Raw genomic sequence first — 17,651 nt, forward strand, 5'->3', positions numbered from 1 at the left:
AAACAGGAGGGTGGGGGCTTCCGGAAGTGGAACGACACCACAGCTCACAGCCTTTAGCTAGCAGTACAACCAGCTACATTGTCTCAGCGATGCGATACAAAATCACAAATGATTTATGATCGGCAGATGCGCGCCGGCTCACCATGGACAGCTCTCTAACCTTTGGAGATACGGCGCTTTGAAAATCGGGTTATAATGGAGGCTCAACAGAGCTGGATTTAAAATAAACATTGCTGCTGGTGAAGGAGGAGGGCTATTCTACCCGGAGCAATGCTAAAAGGTAAACAGACGGACAGCGCGTTCATATATACAGTAAACGTTTGTCTACGCTTATAAACGTAGCTAGCAAGAACAGGTCCCACACTAATCGATTGTGCCCATTATAAAAAACAACATCGACCCATTCTGGATGGGAACCCATTTTGGTGTTTTAAGCATTTCATAATACTTTAGCTATTGAAAAATCGAGAAAATGTGGCGCAAATCTTTGAATATACTATATATTCTTTCAGAGCGAACGTTTTTAACTCAAATCTTTGCTTCTGGGGGGGTCCCTGGAACAACATATTTTCAGATGGGGGTCGACGGCCAATTACATACATTTTTGGGGGTCCTTGACATGAAATAGTTTGAGAACTACTGATATAGAAACAGGTATTTCAGAAAACTGTGATTCAGAAGGAATTTTAAAGATTTCGACGTCAGGCCTAAATGGGTTAATCAAACATGGAATAGACGGTAAGAAAGGAATGGATTGTGGCAGCTCTACCTGGTAGTACTCCTCCTGGAGTTTCCTCCAGGCCATCTGCTCCGGGGTAAGGCCGTCCGGGCCCATCAAGGAGCCCATGTCCAGCCCGGGGGAGAGCTGGTGGTGGGGGTGAGGGTGAGAAGGCATGCCGTGGTGGTGGGAGCCCATCTGAGGGCTCTCCATGCCGGGTGCGCCAATGTTCTGTGTTTGGGACATAATGGACTGCAGGGGCTCCTCGTACTTCTTCATTACTCCCATAGGGGGCAATGCAGAGGCCATGATGTTACCGCTGTTGCAATCCCCGCCATTATTGTTGCCGCCATTGTCGTCGTCGAGGCCGGAGCCGCCGTGCACGTTGTTGTTATTGTTCAGGTTTGAGGAGTTGTTGTTGGGGTTGTTGTTAGGACCCCCAGCGTCCCCACCAGGGGTGGGGGCGCCACCGCCGGCCCCGCTCCGCAACAGCAATCTCTCGATGTCCCTCAGCGTTTGCAGAGAGCGTTCCCTGTGCTCCAGCTGCTCTTTGGAAAGGCTGGCTGCGCCCCTCGGCCCCGCCTCACCCTGCAGGTGTGCCGACAGGACCGAGGGGCTGGCCCCTCCTCCTCCCCCCGACGGGGAGCCCCCCCCTGCCCCACCCGGCCCATCGCCACAGCCTCCTCCAGGACCTCCCGGAAGCAGACCTGCAGAGGAAGCAGTGCAGGGTTATTCAAATTCACTGAAACTAACACAAATAATAATGTTTTATTCTTTATCAGTATTGTATACACAAGTCCTTTAGCTGTGCCAGTTTTAAGAATTTCTAAAATACAACGCAAAATAGCCAATCTACTGTACAAACTCGCAATGCATTGCCTTGCATTGTGAGCTTGTACCTTTTGACAACTTTTTAACTTAGCTCATACATTTGAACACCCTTTTTTCCAATCTGGAAAATACAAACTAAACTAGCTAACCAATTTAAAAATAAATAAAGCAAAAATGCTGAACTAGAACAACCTTGAGACGGGGTGCTTCCTCCTCCTCCTGACTTGTGCGGATGAATGACGCTGATGTTATTGCTGGGAGCCCCGGTGGTGGGCCTCATCTGGGGCGACTCGCTGTCCGAGTGCCCTGCCGAAGACGACAGTGTCCCCGCCGCCCCCGCGGCGTGCGCATGGCTTCCAGCCACGCCCGCAGAGGCCGGCCGTGGCGTGCCGCTCTGGGATTTGGGGATGCCTACGGGCGGAGAGCTGCTGGAGCTGCTCACCTTCTCCGACAGGCTGGAAAGCTTCCCCAACGCGAGGCCCTGTGGTACACCACACAATAGACACAATGCTCTGTCATAGTATAACAGGGAAGCACAGTCATTTGATGTCATCAGAAGGAATGATTAGGAGAAATAGCCAGACATCTGACATCCTATGGCATTTACATATACGGTACTCTATATATTATGTGAATTAAGTGAAATCACTGAATATACCTTTAATGAGATCAGTATCAGTTTTTTTTCTACAAACTCGCAACATCTTTGCGTCACAAAGCAATATTGTAAGCATGTGTGCAATTTTAAAGTTCAGTTCATATATTGACTTGTTTGCGTGTTTATTGCATCTTATTGAAGTTTACTGTACACCTAATATTGTATAATATATATTGGTTCTCCATTTGTTTATTTCTTTTCAAATCTATCAAATCTACGATGCTCGAAATAGTTTCAAGACTTTGTGTTCTGTTTTTTGGTACAAAGCATCGGTCAACACTTTAACAATAATCAGTGGTCTAGACCTCTAGCAAAATCATCAGTGGTCTAGATCTCGAGCAAAATCGTGATCGGACCCAAAAATGTGGCATTGGTCCACGACTCTAGATCCGTCACATTAGAGGCCACATCCCTGTAACAAATGACTCTAGATCCGTCACATTAGAGGCCACATCCCTGTAACAAATGATCCGTCACATTAGAGGCCACATCCCTGTAACAAATGCACAGATTCGGTCAAAACAACTGCTAGTGAAAAGAGGAACAAAGCCCTATATGGGAGACCAAAATAGACTTTCACATCCCCTTGCACCTGTGGTGGCTGAGAAGATCTCTTGCACTGTTTGCGTGGTCAAATACACGATGGGTGTTTCATGCATGATGTCACAAGATGTCACGAGACGTGACCATATATGGAGACGTGATGTCACGAGGCTTGACCATATATGGAGGTGTGGGTGACGGACGGACGGGATATGCAGGGGTTTTCATAGTAATGTTTTTACATGTAATAAAACAGGTTGTAATCATGTTTATACATGGGATGAATTGAATGCAAATTTAAAAGATGAAAACACCAGCATTACTTGATGAATATCTACTCTGGCCGTTCATAAATTAACTCGTATCAGATTGCCGTATGACGTCAATACCAGAGCCTCTTAAATCACATTAGCACTCTTTAGGAGTGCATTTCCGAATGCATCTCATGTGCATGGCATAAAGCTAAATAAAATCTCATGATTGAACCATTTTGTTTATTAGAATTCATTTTAGGTATTATCGTTCTAAACCTATGTTCTTGCTGTTCTTGCAACATGCAGCCGAGCCGACCAGTTGAAGAGTTTAGTCAGAAGGCAAGCTCTCTGTCTACCGAGCAATCTTCGTTCCTACTCTCACCATGAAGTATGGGTCATGACCGATACTTCATGGTGAGAGTAGGAACAAAGATTGCTGGTGGCCGAAATTAGTTTTCTCAGACGGGTGGCTGACATCTTCCTTAGAGATAGGGGGAGTAATTTCAGTCACCCAAGAGACTTGGAGTAGAACCGCTTCTCCTACGATTGGAAAGGAGCCAGCGTAGATGGTTCGGGCATCTATTACGGATGCCTCCCGAGCGTCTCCCTAGGGAGGTCATCCATGTCTATGCACGTCCCACTGGGTTTAGCAGACCTCCTGGCAGACCAAGGACCAGATGGGGGAATTATATCTCCACACTGGCCTGGGAACGCCTCGGGATTCCTCCCCAACACGATTGCAGCAGTGCAATGAATTGGTTCAGATCCACAAAAGGCTAAGCTGAAACCAAACAATACATTTTCTTTCCCTGAAGTGGGAACCAAAGTGGCCGTGTCACTATTCAGGTTGGAAGATGCAGATGTGATATAATAAATCATCGTAAAAAATAAAGAACAGAACCAGTTCAAGGACCAAGGTTCTTTTGGTGGAAATGGGGCCTTTGAGGCAGGGGTCTGACCTGCTCCAACTTGGTCCTTGGAACATTTTGCTGGTGAAACAGTAGGATGGAATCGGTCTGTCCCTTCATGACTGCCTCTGCAGCACTGTAAACCGGAGACAGGAGATTACACAGTCAAAGGTGATAAGTAAGTGATAATGTTTTGTTAAAATTAAGTGATAAATAGCTCTATATTCTGACAGTAATCATTGCTATAGAACAGGGGTTCTCAAACTTTTTTGGTACCCCTTGGAGGAGAGTACCCCCTCATCCTCACATTTACGTCATCTTGTCCCTAACACAAACATTAAATGCCATTAACAATAAAGAGAATTTAATGTTTGTTTTGTCACCGTTGGTTTTTACATCACCATTACATCACCTAATCAACATGAGTTAGACTTTAATATTAGCGCCCCTCACGTCACACATGTGTGATTTTTTGTTTACTTCAGAGCTGGAGAGATGGGGAGTGAACAAACACTATCTGCCAATCAGAAAGATACTGTAAGCAAAATGTCTCACTTGTTGGCTAGGCTGGTTGTGAAAACATAGACCACTTGCTGGGAGTGTTGTGAGGCCTCGGACCTCAGCCCAGGTCCCACTCCACGTGCCATGGTTGGAGCCCCGGATTCAGACACAGCGCCCGCTGAGGAGCGACCCCCCGACAGGCTCTGGATGGAAGCGGCCAGCACGCGCTCACCTGAGAGAGAACATCCAAATCAACACTCACTACATTCTCTACTGGTTTCATACGTGGGCGTCTAGGGGCCCCCAGGGGTCCTTGACGGGGTTCCAGGGGGTCCCCAGCTAAATGATTGATAGCTACAGTAGGAACCAAATTTACAGGATTTTACAAAGGTAGATTAGGTAGCCGGGTTTCCTGCCTGATTCGCTGCGTTCCATGAATTTGTTTTGTCACACAAATTCACGGAATGTAGCGAATCAGGCTGGAAACCAGGCCCAAAGATGTGAATCTATCTCACATGCATATCTTTGCTGTCAGGGAGAAACCTATATCTCCAGATTACAGTTTTGTTTTTGTTTTTGTTTCCATAAATTAATGTCATCATACAAGAGTGTCGGACAAAAGTAGCAAAAATTGCAATCTGCTATTTTCACTATATAAAATGTTTTAAGATAATAATAATGAAGCTGGGGGAGAATCACTGCGTTATCCAACAATGTTCAGATCGTCTGTCTTCTAAACTTTGAGAGCCACATTAACAAATTGTTCAGACATGTTATTTCATCAGCTCTGGGATATATCCTGTGGCACGATCAGATAAATATTACGTCAATGACCGGAGACCCCCAGGGATCTATACTTGGTGGCCTCCCCCCCTCCTCTACTCCATATCTCTTGATCGATCATAGCTCACAGCACATCACATTGTAAGTAACACGTTTTTTGTAGATCAATCTACTATTTTTGGAAATACGACTTAAAGAAGTAGTTCACGCAAAAAATACAAAAAATATTTATTTCAGTTACCAGTTATCAGTTACACACCCCATGAAGCTTTGAATTCATGGAAATTTATTTTTGATTTTGTCGCATTCCTGAGCCAATAATTTGGTCATCAATCAACCGGAGACTCCAAGAGTTATCAAATGATTGGCTCAGGAATGCAACAACAAAAACATCTCCATGAATTCAAGGCTTCATGGGAAGTGTAATTGATAGAAAATAAGTCAACTACTCCTTTAAGTGGTTAATTCATATTTGTGTAAATTTGGGTCCAGGGATCTCGGGCTGAAAGATTCTGAGATCCATGTTCTTTACTCCTGTGGTAACCACTTGAGCCCTGGGATTTATATTTTACAACCAAAAAATAGCAGCTCAGAACAATGGCAGATCAGCCATTTTTGGTTTTGGTGTAGATGGAAAAAAAGCAGTCCAAGTACAACTTGTTGTTATTATACACAAATTGTTTTTATGTTGCCATGCAGCTGCACCACGTGCCAAAGCAAATCTCTCATGTGTTTGACTCTGATACATTCAAGTTGCAATATCCAAACACTAGATGGAGCTAGAGTACACTAAAGGCAATTCACCAGTAAGGATAATCAAGCCTCTGATGTGTAGATAATATAACCTGCTCCAGCTGAGGACAAAAACCTTACAGAGAGCCAGTTATTAGTGTGGGCAACCAGACTATTGTTATTAGTGTGGTTGCCCTAACAGGGCAACCACACTATTGTTATTGTAAATGAGGATACTACTCCTCCCACAGTTTTTGCCATATGTCAAATATGCCATAATGTCAAATCGACCGGCTTCATCAGGAATCGTGTGCTTGTATTTTGCTAAGAGATCCGTTGTATAGTTTAATTTATATTGTGACTGAGTTGCTGTGATAGGAGAAGGATATCAAATGGAACACAACCACCCTAAAGACTAATCATTGTGTATATTCCTGCACTATACCTGCATCGAGTGATCTTGGTACATAGAATTTGTTCTATTGAAGATTCTGACCTTCAAATGTACATAATTTTTGTTTTGATTGTATTGCTGTATTGTTGTATTGTTCTTTCTGCTTTGGCAATGTAAACGTATGTTTTCTTATGCCAATAAAGCCCTTTGAATTGAATTGAATTAATATTAATTAATTAGTTCTCCATATACTTATAATGGGGAAATCTAAGACTAAATGTAATTATTTGTTTCCCTCGGAGACCATAAGCGCCATATTTACAAGACTTGGGGGGAAGTTCATAATAATTATGAAAATTAATTGAAAAGAAATTACATCAGTCGGCCTCATGGTGGCGCTATAACAGCCCACTTTTTCCCTATTACTCTTGAACCGTAAGTCGTAAAATCAAATTATCTTTTTCCATGGATTCCTTGGGTCATGATGCATTTCCACATATAGGCCACGCCCATTTTCGTCAGGGAAAATAATCCTGCAAATTTGAATTTTCTCCAAAACACACTTTTGGCTCCTCCTATCAGAATAAACCACCAACTGCAGAATTATGGTAGTGCGTATCGTTCGGCCGTAATCATCGTCCGAAGATATTTACAAATAATGCCATGAATCACGAACGGAATGTCCAATCCATCCCAAATTTGAATCACATGTCGCGGGTGATTCAATCAACCAAGTTCCAAAAGCAATTCCATTTTCATCCATACGGGGCGCCGCAAATGCGAGAAATGCATTTGTGCGTTTGTCGCAAAAACATGATTTTTGGGGGATAAATCCCCTCCAAATTACTTACGCATGATCACAGGGGTGACGTGACATTGTAATTGGCTGGCAACATTAGTGGGAGGGGCCTATGTAAGCGACTGCGGCAACCACACTTTGCAATTTTCCAAAATTGTGACTTTTCTAGTTATTGTTATTATTATTAAATAAAATGTGGACAATGGGGACAGTGTACAGTATGTGACCCTCACACTGTCAATAAAGTGTTCCCAAGTGCGACTCAGAAAGGCATTATTTGTGTCATTCATGTTGTCACCACAGAGGGAGTGACAATGATGCCATTGTCTCTGGATTATGGCCGCGAGTTCTTTGATCAGAGGCCAGGCTCTTCTGCCCTGCATGGTTGCTAGTAGTAACACTGCATAATGAACCACCATAAAATAAATAATAATAATCTGATATTTGTTTCAGCTATTTATTACAACTACAGCATGTGCTGAGAACTGCTTTAACCTGTGACACATATTTGTGGTCCTATTTTTAGAATTTGCACGAGTGGAATACATTAGCCTACGCATTTACTCCCACGTGCAACTTGATTTGTATGTGTAAGATTGTGCGCAGCATCGCAGTACTTTGGGGAGTCTGAAGCACTATTACTATTACTCTTATCAGGCAATATTGAGATCGTCAAGTATTTACATATGGAAATATACACAGTGTTGCACAGAAGCTGTGGCAATCTAAAAGTGTGACACCAGCAACAAGATCTGAACTAATGTGACCTCATTCTGAAACGTGAAAGTGTTTTCAAAGAGAAATCAAAACATTTAGCCAATATTAACAGAAAGTCAATAATGACATGATTGACACATGACTCCCCCTGGCGTAACTATTCTGGGGTCGCTATTCCGACGTTACTAACCCCACCCCTAACCATAACAGCACGTGGAAGCCACGGGTGAGTCTTAACCGGCCACGTATGTCAGACTAACGGGATGTGGGACTAATGCGCAGTCCCTTTCATGCTGTTCAGCTTGGAAAGGTTTGGTGTTGTTTCCTTCCGCCTCAGTAATGTCTCCTAATTCTAACTCCTTGGAGCACGAAGAAGAGACTTGGGATGGTCGACAGCTGAAAAATGACGGAATGACTTCTACTTCCGGTTGGAGTGAGTGAGGATAGAGGAGCTATAGTCTATAGTGAGTGAGGATAGAGGAGCTATAGTCTATAGTGAGTGAGGATAGAGGAGATATAGTCTATAGTGAGTGAGGATAGAGGAGCTATAGTGAGTGAGGATATAGTCTATAGTGAGTGAGGATAGAGGAGCTATAGTCTATAGTGAGTGAGGATAGAGGAGCTATAGTCTATAGTGAGTGAGGATAGAGGAGCTATAGTCTATAGTGAGTGAGGATAGAGGAGCTATAGTCTATAGTGAGTGAGGATAGAGGAGCTATAGTCTATAGTGAGTGAGGATAGAGGAGCTATAGTCTATAGTGAGTGAGGATAGAGGAGCTATAGTGAGTGAGCATATAGTCTATAGTGAGTGAGGATAGAGGAGCTATAGTCTATAGTGAGTTAGGATAGAGGAGCTATAGTCTATAGTGAGTGAGGATAGAGGAGCTATAGTCTATAGTGAGTGAGGATAGAGGAGCTATAGTGAGTGAGGATATAGTCTATAGTGAGTGAGCATATAGTCTATAGTGAGTGAGGATAGAGGAGCTATAGTGAGTGAGGATATAGTCTATAGTGAGTTAGGATAGAGGAGCTATAGTGAGTGAGGATATAGTCTATAGTGAGTGAGGATAGAGGAGCTATAGTCTATAGTGAGTGAGGATAGAGGAGCTATAGTCTATAGTGAGTGAGGATAGAGGAGCTATAGTCTATAGTGAGTGAGGATAGAGGAGCTATAGTCTATAGTGAGTGAGGATAGAGGAGCTATAGTCTATAGTCTATAGTGAGTGAGGATAGAGGAGCTATAGTCTATAGTGAGTGAGGATAGAGGAGCTATAGTCTATAGTGAGTGAGGATAGAGGAGCTATAGTCTATAGTGAGTGAGGATAGAGGAGCTATAGTCTATAGTGAGTGAGGATAGAGGAGCTATAGTCTATAGTCTATAGTGAGTTAGGATAGAGGAGCTATAGTCTATAGTGAGTGAGGATAGAGGAGCTATAGTCTATAGTGAGTGAGGATAGAGGAGCTATAGTCTATAGTGAGTGAGGATAGAGGAGCTATAGTCTATAGTCTATAGTGAGTTAGGATAGAGGAGCTATAGTCTATAGTGAGTGAGGATAGAGGAGCTATAGTCTATAGTGAGTGAGGATAGAGGAGCTATAGTCTATAGTCTATAGTGAGTTAGGATAGAGGAGCTATAGTCTATAGTGAGTGAGGATAGAGGAGCTATAGTCTATAGTGAGTGAGGATAGAGGAGCTATAGTGAGTGAGGATATAGTCTATAGTGAGTGAGGATATAGTCTATAGTGAGTTAGGATAGAGGAGCTATAGTGAGTGAGGATATAGTCTATAGTGAGTGAGGATAGAGGAGCTATAGTGAGTGAGGATATAGTCTATAGTGAGTGAGGATAGAGGAGCTATAGTGAGTGAGGATATAGTCTATAGTGAGTGAGGATAGAGGAGCTATAGTGAGTGAGGATATAGTCTATAGTGAGTGAGGATAGAGGAGCTATAGTCTATAGTGAGTGAGGATAGAGGAGCTATAGTCTATAGTGAGTGAGGATAGAGGAGCTATAGTCTATAGTGAGTGAGGATAGAGGAGCTATAGTCTATAGTCTATAGTGAGTGAGGATAGAGGAGCTATAGTCTATAGTGAGTGAGGATAGAGGAGCTATAGTATATAGTGAGTGAGGATAGAGGAGCTATAGTCTATAGTGAGTGAGGATAGAGGAGCTATAGTCTATAGTGAGGATAGAGGAGCTATAGTCTATAGTGAGGATAGAGGAGCTATAGTCTGAGTGAGGATATAGTCTATAGTGAGTGAGGATATAGTCTATAGTGAGTGAGGATAGAGGAGCTATAGTGAGTGAGGATAGAGGAGCTATAGTGAGTGAGGATAGAGGAGCTATAGTGAGTGAGCATATAGTCTATAGTGAGTTAGGATAGAGGAGCTATAGTGAGTGAGGATAGAGGAGCTATAGTCTATAGTCTATAGTGAGTGAGGATAGAGGAGCTATAGTCTATAGTGAGTGAGGATAGAGGAGCTATAGTCTATAGTGAGTGAGGATAGAGGAGCTATAGTGAGTGAGGATATAGTCTATAGTGAGTTAGGATAGAGGAGCTATAGTGAGTGAGGATATAGTCTATATTGAGTGAGGATAGAGGAGCTATAGTGAGTGAGGATAGAGGAGCTATAGTCTATAGTCTATATTGAGTGAGGATAGAGGAGCTATAGTGAGTGAGGATAGAGGAGCTATAGTCTATAGTCTATAGTGAGTGAGGATAGAGGAGCTATAGTGAGTGAGGATAGAGGAGCTATAGTGAGTGAGGATAGAGGAGCTATAGTGAGTGAGGATATAGTCTATAGTGAGTGAGGATAGAGGAGCTATAGTGAGTGAGGATATAGTCTATAGTGAGTGAGGATAGAGGAGCTATAGTGAGTGAGGATATAGTCTATAGTGAGTGAGGATAGAGCAGCTATAGTCTCGTAGAGGATAGAGGAGCTATCATCTATAGACTATAGAGCTATAGTCTCGTGAGCCAGACAAGCCTCCCACAATTCTCTAATTCTTCCCTGGTGCACGGAAGCTCTGAAAATGATCAGAGGATAAAGCAGAATCCCAGTCGTGCAGAAAAGTCCCTTCGTTCTCGGATTTCGGGAGGTGTAGTTCCAGACTCTCTATAGCATTCAGAGATTGTGAAATAGTTATCTGGCTACACGAGACTAGGGGAGCTATAGGACAGAGCATGATAAGGACAGATGCAGCCATAGGCTCCAACATAGACTACAGAGGACGGCCTTAAATAGAATAAAATAAAATAAATCAGGCTCCCCACTGCTTCGGCGAGGTCTGACTGCAGATGAAAATATGCACCAACCAAGTGGACTATCTAAGTATCTATCCCCAGTGACTCACAACCACCAGCGGCTCAGAACCCCCCGCCATTTTGGGCCGACCGTTGGTAAACGTACGGTCTGGTGCAACTGAAAGTCCTTGGTCTTTAATTTAAATAGTCATGGCAAATCTTTGATGTGTGCTTCAGATGAACGTTCAGTTAGAAAACGTGTATGTCCAAAAACTATACTTAAACTCAGGAAATGAAAACGAAAAGAACCAGTGTTCCAATGGGTCGACTAAAGTCAATACTTTTCATTGGTTCAATATTTATATACCGGTACCATTTTTATCTCTGAACAGTAATTTACAGACACGTTTGGTTCCTACAGTATCTATCAGTCATTTAGCTGGGGACCCCCTGGAACCCCCTCAAGGACCCCTGGGGACCCCCTGGAACCACCTCAAGGACCCCTGGGGACCCCCTGGAACCACCTCAAGGACCCCACATTAAGGACCAGTGGTGTAGCTGTACTCACGGTGGGAAGCAGCGTGGGCCTTGTCCTCGTCATCTTCAGTGTCTGCTCCGGAGCACCATTCATCCCCGCTGTACGGCTGCTTCTTCTCCAGGACGCAGCGCCGCTTACTGCGCATCACACCCTCTGTAGGACCATGCATGCACACACACATGGGCACACACATACGCACACGTGCACACACGTGACGTGAGCACACACGTACACACACGTGAGCACACACACACACACACACACACACACACACACACGTTTGTATCACTGCTGTTGTGCGCATACATTTTCAAATAATTCAATAATTGAGAAGTACATTTTTTAAACATATTTATTGCATTTTCTAAATAAATCAGTGAATCGACTAAAATATATAAATAGATTTGTTTATAATCGATAAAATGTATTATTTCGGCACAGTGCTTCCAGATGTTTGTTCAAAGGGGAATCCAAGCCAATAGAAACTGCAGGCTTTCTATTCCTGAAAAGTTGCAGTGCGAAAATGGAAGCAATCGTTCTCATGGTAATAAAAAAAAATATATATATATTTTTTAAATCTTGTTTAAAAAATAATCTGCCTAACGACGATGTCACTGGTGGGCGGTTATCTGAACTGCCCACAGCCCTCCTAAAATGCCAACATGGCCACCGTGTGAATGTGGTCTATAGCAGCTGTTTTACAGGCCCCGTTGCTGCCATTTCTGGCCCCAGTTGTTGGGAGAGAAGTCTACCTTCTAATAAGCATATCAGATAACCTGGAGTAACAGAATACCAGAGGGACAAACTGTCACAGTATAGAGACAAGATGACAGCCACAACTATTCTTCCATCGGCCCATAGAGGGCTCTCAAACTCTGGCTCTGTATTGCCTTTTAACCACTTCAACCCTATATTGCATAATTGCCCGGAGTTCCCCAAGGGTCTATAATAAGGACACTAATTTTCCCTCATCTACACCATATGGCTTTGCCGAAAATAGCTGATCTACAAGCTCACAATGCGTCATCTATTAGCTCCAAATAGTAAAGTAAGTGTTAATTAAATAGCTCTATATTCTGATAGTATTGCTATAGAGTGTTTGTTCAGTAGCAGGAATCTCCACATCTCCTAGCTCTGATCCATAGCCTTAAGACTCTTCCGCCTTAAGGCTATGGAACTCTCCATTACCTGCTGCCGCATAACATGCAGCACAGCCTCTCGACTTCTACAAAAATACAAAAAACGATTTAGCTATTCACCAATACAAAGACAGTTTTGTGATGAAAAAAGCATACTTTCCTCAGTGGATGCACTCTGTGCCCCCCACCACATAGGAAAAAAAAATCTGGCAAAAAATTGCATTTTATACACGGAAGAAAAAATACTTTTAGTTACTCCACTGCGCCCTCTACAGATATTGCCAAGAGAAAATCCCATTGACTATATTTTTCTTCCGGTGAAAAACACGTCGTGTAGTGGGGGCTCAGAGTGCGTCCACTACTAAGGGAAAGTAGGCTTTTTTCATCACAAAACCGTCTTTGTATTGGTGAGTAGCGAATCGTGTTAAAGAAAATGAGCAGACATGTTTGAGCCGTTATATATTCAATTGAAGCTGATAAATGGGTACACTCTCCTGATTAGTTGAAATTGGCAAACCACCTGAAATGGATTGAAGGGGAGACCTCCGTTAATGAACAAACACTCTGTATACTAGCAATTATTTATGGGAGATTAATCGGCAAACACATCGGTATCGGTCGATTTTAGTTGTTTTTAGATTAATCCGGCATCGATTCGATTATGTCTTTACAGATAAACAAGCCCAAAGTAACAGCTTGAACAGATCTACAAGCTTATATAAAGGTATTTAAATTCAATCTGATTTGCCTGCAATGCAGATACCCGGCCTGTTACATGTACTTTTCAGAATGGACAAAATTATTGTAATTTTTCAATACAGAATGAGATCATATCGACATCGGTAATATCGGTTATCGGCCATAACAGCAATTAAATATATCGGATATCGATATCGGCCAAAATGTCTCATCGGCACATCCCTACTAGCAATGATTACTAAAGCACATTGTGCTTTAAACTTTTAACAAAAACATATCCGTTACAATTAAAGCATTGTTATATCAACATTGATCAAATCTGAGGGAAGAGCCTGAGGGGAGCTCTTTCTTTGTCCAAAGTGGATAGTATCTTCTGTCATAGTATCGGCTCTATAGTATGCTGTATGTGTAGTGTATATTAGTTTATATGTATGTAGTTTTGATCCGTTTTCGTCAGTTACTGGGAAAACGCTCTAATATCGGAATCAGTTACATAAAAATCCCACATCTGTCAAGGTCAAGAGGGGACAGACAGACAAATACGGGCGTTTTGTTGCGATACCGAGCTGACCTTTGGTTTCTTCGTCCTCTTTTACGGTGTTCCCCAGCTGACATTGGCAAGTTAGCCGTCCATCCCACCCCACCCTCTCTGCTATAATACCTCATTTAGCCGTCTCTCCTAACAATGGGCCCTCTTCCCCCGGTGCAGGGGGCCAAGTGCCTGTCAAGTAAGTGGGTGGTGTGTGTGTGTGTGTGTGTGTGTGTGTGTGTGTGTGTGTGTGTGTGTGTGTGTGTGTGTGTGTGTGTGTGTGTGTGAGTGTGTGTGTGTGTGTGTGTGTGTGTGTGTGCGTGTGTGTGTGTGGCAGGGGGTGACTTGCATTTCATTTGAATGTGTGTCTGTTTGTTTTCCTACGGGCAGAAATTAGATCACAGAGGGAGAGAGAGAGAGGGAGAGAGAGAATAGAGCCAGAGGAGAATTCCCTTCAAAGGATCCGCCCTGGCTTTCTCTCTATCTCTCTCTTTCTCGCTCTCTTTCGGCTTTCTCTCTCTCTCTCTCTCTTTCTCGCTCTCTTTCTCTCTTTCGGCTTTCTCTCTCTCTCTCTTTCTCACTCTCTTTCGGCTTTCTCTCTCTCTTTCTCACTCTCTTTCGGCTTTCTCGCTTTCTCTCCCTCTCTCCCTCTCTCTCTCTCTCTCTCCAACAATCAATTATTTCCATAGTGATTATTCTAACGAGGATGATTAATCGATACATCAAATGCATTTCTTTGTATAATAAAAACAAAAACTTTGTTACATTATAAATCAACGAGAAAATATTCTAGAAATCAACTCAATGTATTAGTCTGATTGACCACTTAGGCCCTATTGGATGCTTGAATTGAGTAATACAATGATGTCATGCAAAAACACAGACAAGATCCCAGACACAACGTGTCGGATCGTTTTAGTATCGTCTCTGTCGGGTGGAAACCTCATATCTCTGCTGTCGGGAAGAAATCACCTAATACAAAAATACATTTTTTTTTTCAAATGAAGAAAAGCTTATATTTTGAAAACAAAGCCTCATCAAAGTTGTGACTTTATATATGACCTTTGGTTTCTTCATCCTCTTTTACGGTGTTCCCCAGCTGACATTGGCAAGATACCCATTGTCAATTACTTGCATGAGAGGGGGAGGGTGGTTGAGTTAGCTGTTTTAACAGGACTACTGCGTAAGCCACGTTCCCCGCTATTTAATCAAATATTCTACGCTGCCTAGAACAAAAAGCCACTTCCCTGATCCGCGTCACAGACAAAGAGCAAAGCGGGCCAAGATTGTCTCTACCCCCTCGTTCACTTGCATTGGGCTCAATTTCCCAGAAGCCCTAGCAGCCCAGGGCATGGGTTGATTTCCGGTTTCGTCATCATAACGTGACGGCCTCGTCACCAGGTCTGGATTAAAACTGGATTAAAATACCCAAATAACAAAAGTAGTGTCTAAACGTGTCACTTCGGGCTGTGTTTCCAGCCTTGCAGATCTGCTACCTCTGATGCTTTTCTGTGACGCTGTTAGTATGATCAAATAGGGCGCAAATCTACGAGTTTACAAGTTAGAATATGGAGATAAGAGGTTTCTGCCCGACAGCAACGTTATATTTTTATAATCGATTGAATTTAATAGATACGTTTTCTTCACTTTGTTTATGTTTTTTTGTATTTTATTTTCATATTTCAACTAATCGATTAGTCACTTGAGGGGTATGTTGTACTTTGTCGTACAGTGATTTGTGGCAAACATTGGGAAAATAGCACATTGTCTATTTTCTTTTTTCTTTCATTATTTATAGAGAGAAGACTTCCGCACACCCGGCAGGCAATTTGGAGCAGGTGCGATGATGACAAAGAGTATACAATGTGGAAGAAGGGACATCTGGCACACTGCCACTTGCTAGTTCAGAGCAATTTTATTAATTGAGCTAATAAAATTGCTCTGAACTAGCAAGTGGCAGTGTGCGGATGTCCCTTCTTCCACATTCTTTCATTATTTAAAAACTTTATTTGCTTATATATATTTGCTTTGTCATAGGGATTTTTCTCCTAAATCCAAGAGAAAAATCTAAACGAAAAGGCGAGCACGCCGACAGGTGTGTTAAAATCATCTACAACACCCCTCCCACTCCCTCTCTGTTTAACCCATTAAGGCCTGAGGCCGATTCTACAAATGCCTTCCAAATCAGTAGTTATTTTAAGATTTCTCTTTTTGGCTTTTTCTGCCGTTATTGATAGGTTGAAAGTAGTCTGACAGGAAATGGGGAGAGAGATGGGGGGGAAGACCATAGAGTATAACCCATTCTGACCGGGCACCCATTTTGGTGTTGGCATCATGTTATGCTTTAGCTATTTAAAAATAGCAGATCTACAAGCTCATATCGCGCCACCGAGTGGCGCGATACGAGCTTGTAGGTCTGCTATTTTTGAAAAATCGAAGAGCGACTGACATTTTTAGAATCTGATCTCAGGTCAGAATGGGTTCATCAGACCAGTGTGTGTCCGGCGGAAACCTCGTATGAATCTGATCTCAGGTCAGAATGGGATAAAGAAGGATAGAGACTGAACTGGCGCGAAGATGTAAAAGTAGCACAGCATCCACTTATATGTTGGCTATCCAAAAATAGCATATCTACAAGCTCACAGCGTGTCAAGTTGTCCCAGCGATGTGCATCTGTTTTTTGTGTTTTTTAACATCTTGAAAAATGTTGAACCATTTACTATGTGTTTTAACACAAATATTCTTTTCTGGGGGTCCCTGGCACAAAACCTTTTCAGATGGTTGGTCTGCGGCCAAATATGTATCAATTTAGGGTCGACTAAATGCTACCAGAACAGCTATGACGTGCTACAGACACTGCTGAAGCGATGCATCAAAAAGAAAAGAAAAGAAAGAAGACAGCGTGGGGGGAAAGTCCTGATGGCTGGCAGAAAGGTCAGGGCATTTCGGCAAAGAGGACAAAAACAATTTTGGATTGTATTCATTTCTTCCTGTCCGTGGCGTGCGCTCACTTCACTCGACTTCCTGCTGGAGGTGGTGAAGGCGTTGTGATCGTGTGTTGCTGGTAAAGATCGGGCCTGATATGAGGGAGCAAAGGAAGTGAAGCCGTATCCCGTATGCATGCAGAGCCCCATTATGTCTGTGCATCCCTGACCTCACACATCACATCCTTTCTTAGAAAGAAAGCCTAGTGGGAAAGTGTTGGAATTGAACAGTGGATCGAAGTAGGGTTTGGATCCGGAACCGCATTCCAACATTGAGGAACCAGAATCGGTTTCATCACATTTGGAACTGTTTACTGTTTTCTTTGTTTGTTTGTATTTTAAGTACCACCATAACTGAGTTGCAGACCTGTAATGGTCCATTTGGAACCCCCTAAACTGCCTAAAGTAACCCAGCGGACGGACGGACACACGCACGCACGCAAGCACGCACGCACGCACGCACGCACGCACGCACGCACTATTATTGAAATGTTCGCCCATATCCCAACATTAACAGCTTGAATGTAGAATATTTATTTAAAAATGTTCCAACGTGTTGATACTTTTGAAAGCTTCCCCAGAAAACACTGATATAATTCGCAGCCTTCATCATCCCAAAAGGCTTTTTCTGGCTTTTTTATTTATTTTTCAGCATAATTATTATAACATAAAATATCTGCT

The 17,651-nt window shown here is 42.8% G+C and overlaps 1 protein-coding gene across 1 annotated transcript in view; it reads right to left on the reverse strand.

Annotated features, from left to right (window-relative positions):
- bcl9l (bcl9 like) overlaps window positions 1-17,651 on the reverse strand; it is a 66,152-nt gene that overhangs the window by 10,884 nt on the left and 37,617 nt on the right. Inside the window, exons 4-8 of the mRNA XM_083773265.1 lie at window positions 11,650-11,772; window positions 4,468-4,645; window positions 3,964-4,048; window positions 1,742-2,030; window positions 770-1,425 (exon numbers count right to left, since the gene is read on the reverse strand). Of these exons, the coding sequence (XP_083629391.1) occupies window positions 770-1,425; window positions 1,742-2,030; window positions 3,964-4,048; window positions 4,468-4,645; window positions 11,650-11,772 (1,331 nt within the window). The remainder of the gene's footprint in view (window positions 1-769; window positions 1,426-1,741; window positions 2,031-3,963; window positions 4,049-4,467; window positions 4,646-11,649; window positions 11,773-17,651) is intronic.

The sequence above is a fragment of the Protomyctophum parallelum genome (genome assembly GCF_964188405.1).
Source record: "Protomyctophum parallelum genome assembly, chromosome: 9".
NCBI classification, from domain to species: domain Eukaryota; kingdom Metazoa; phylum Chordata; class Actinopteri; order Myctophiformes; family Myctophidae; genus Protomyctophum; species Protomyctophum parallelum.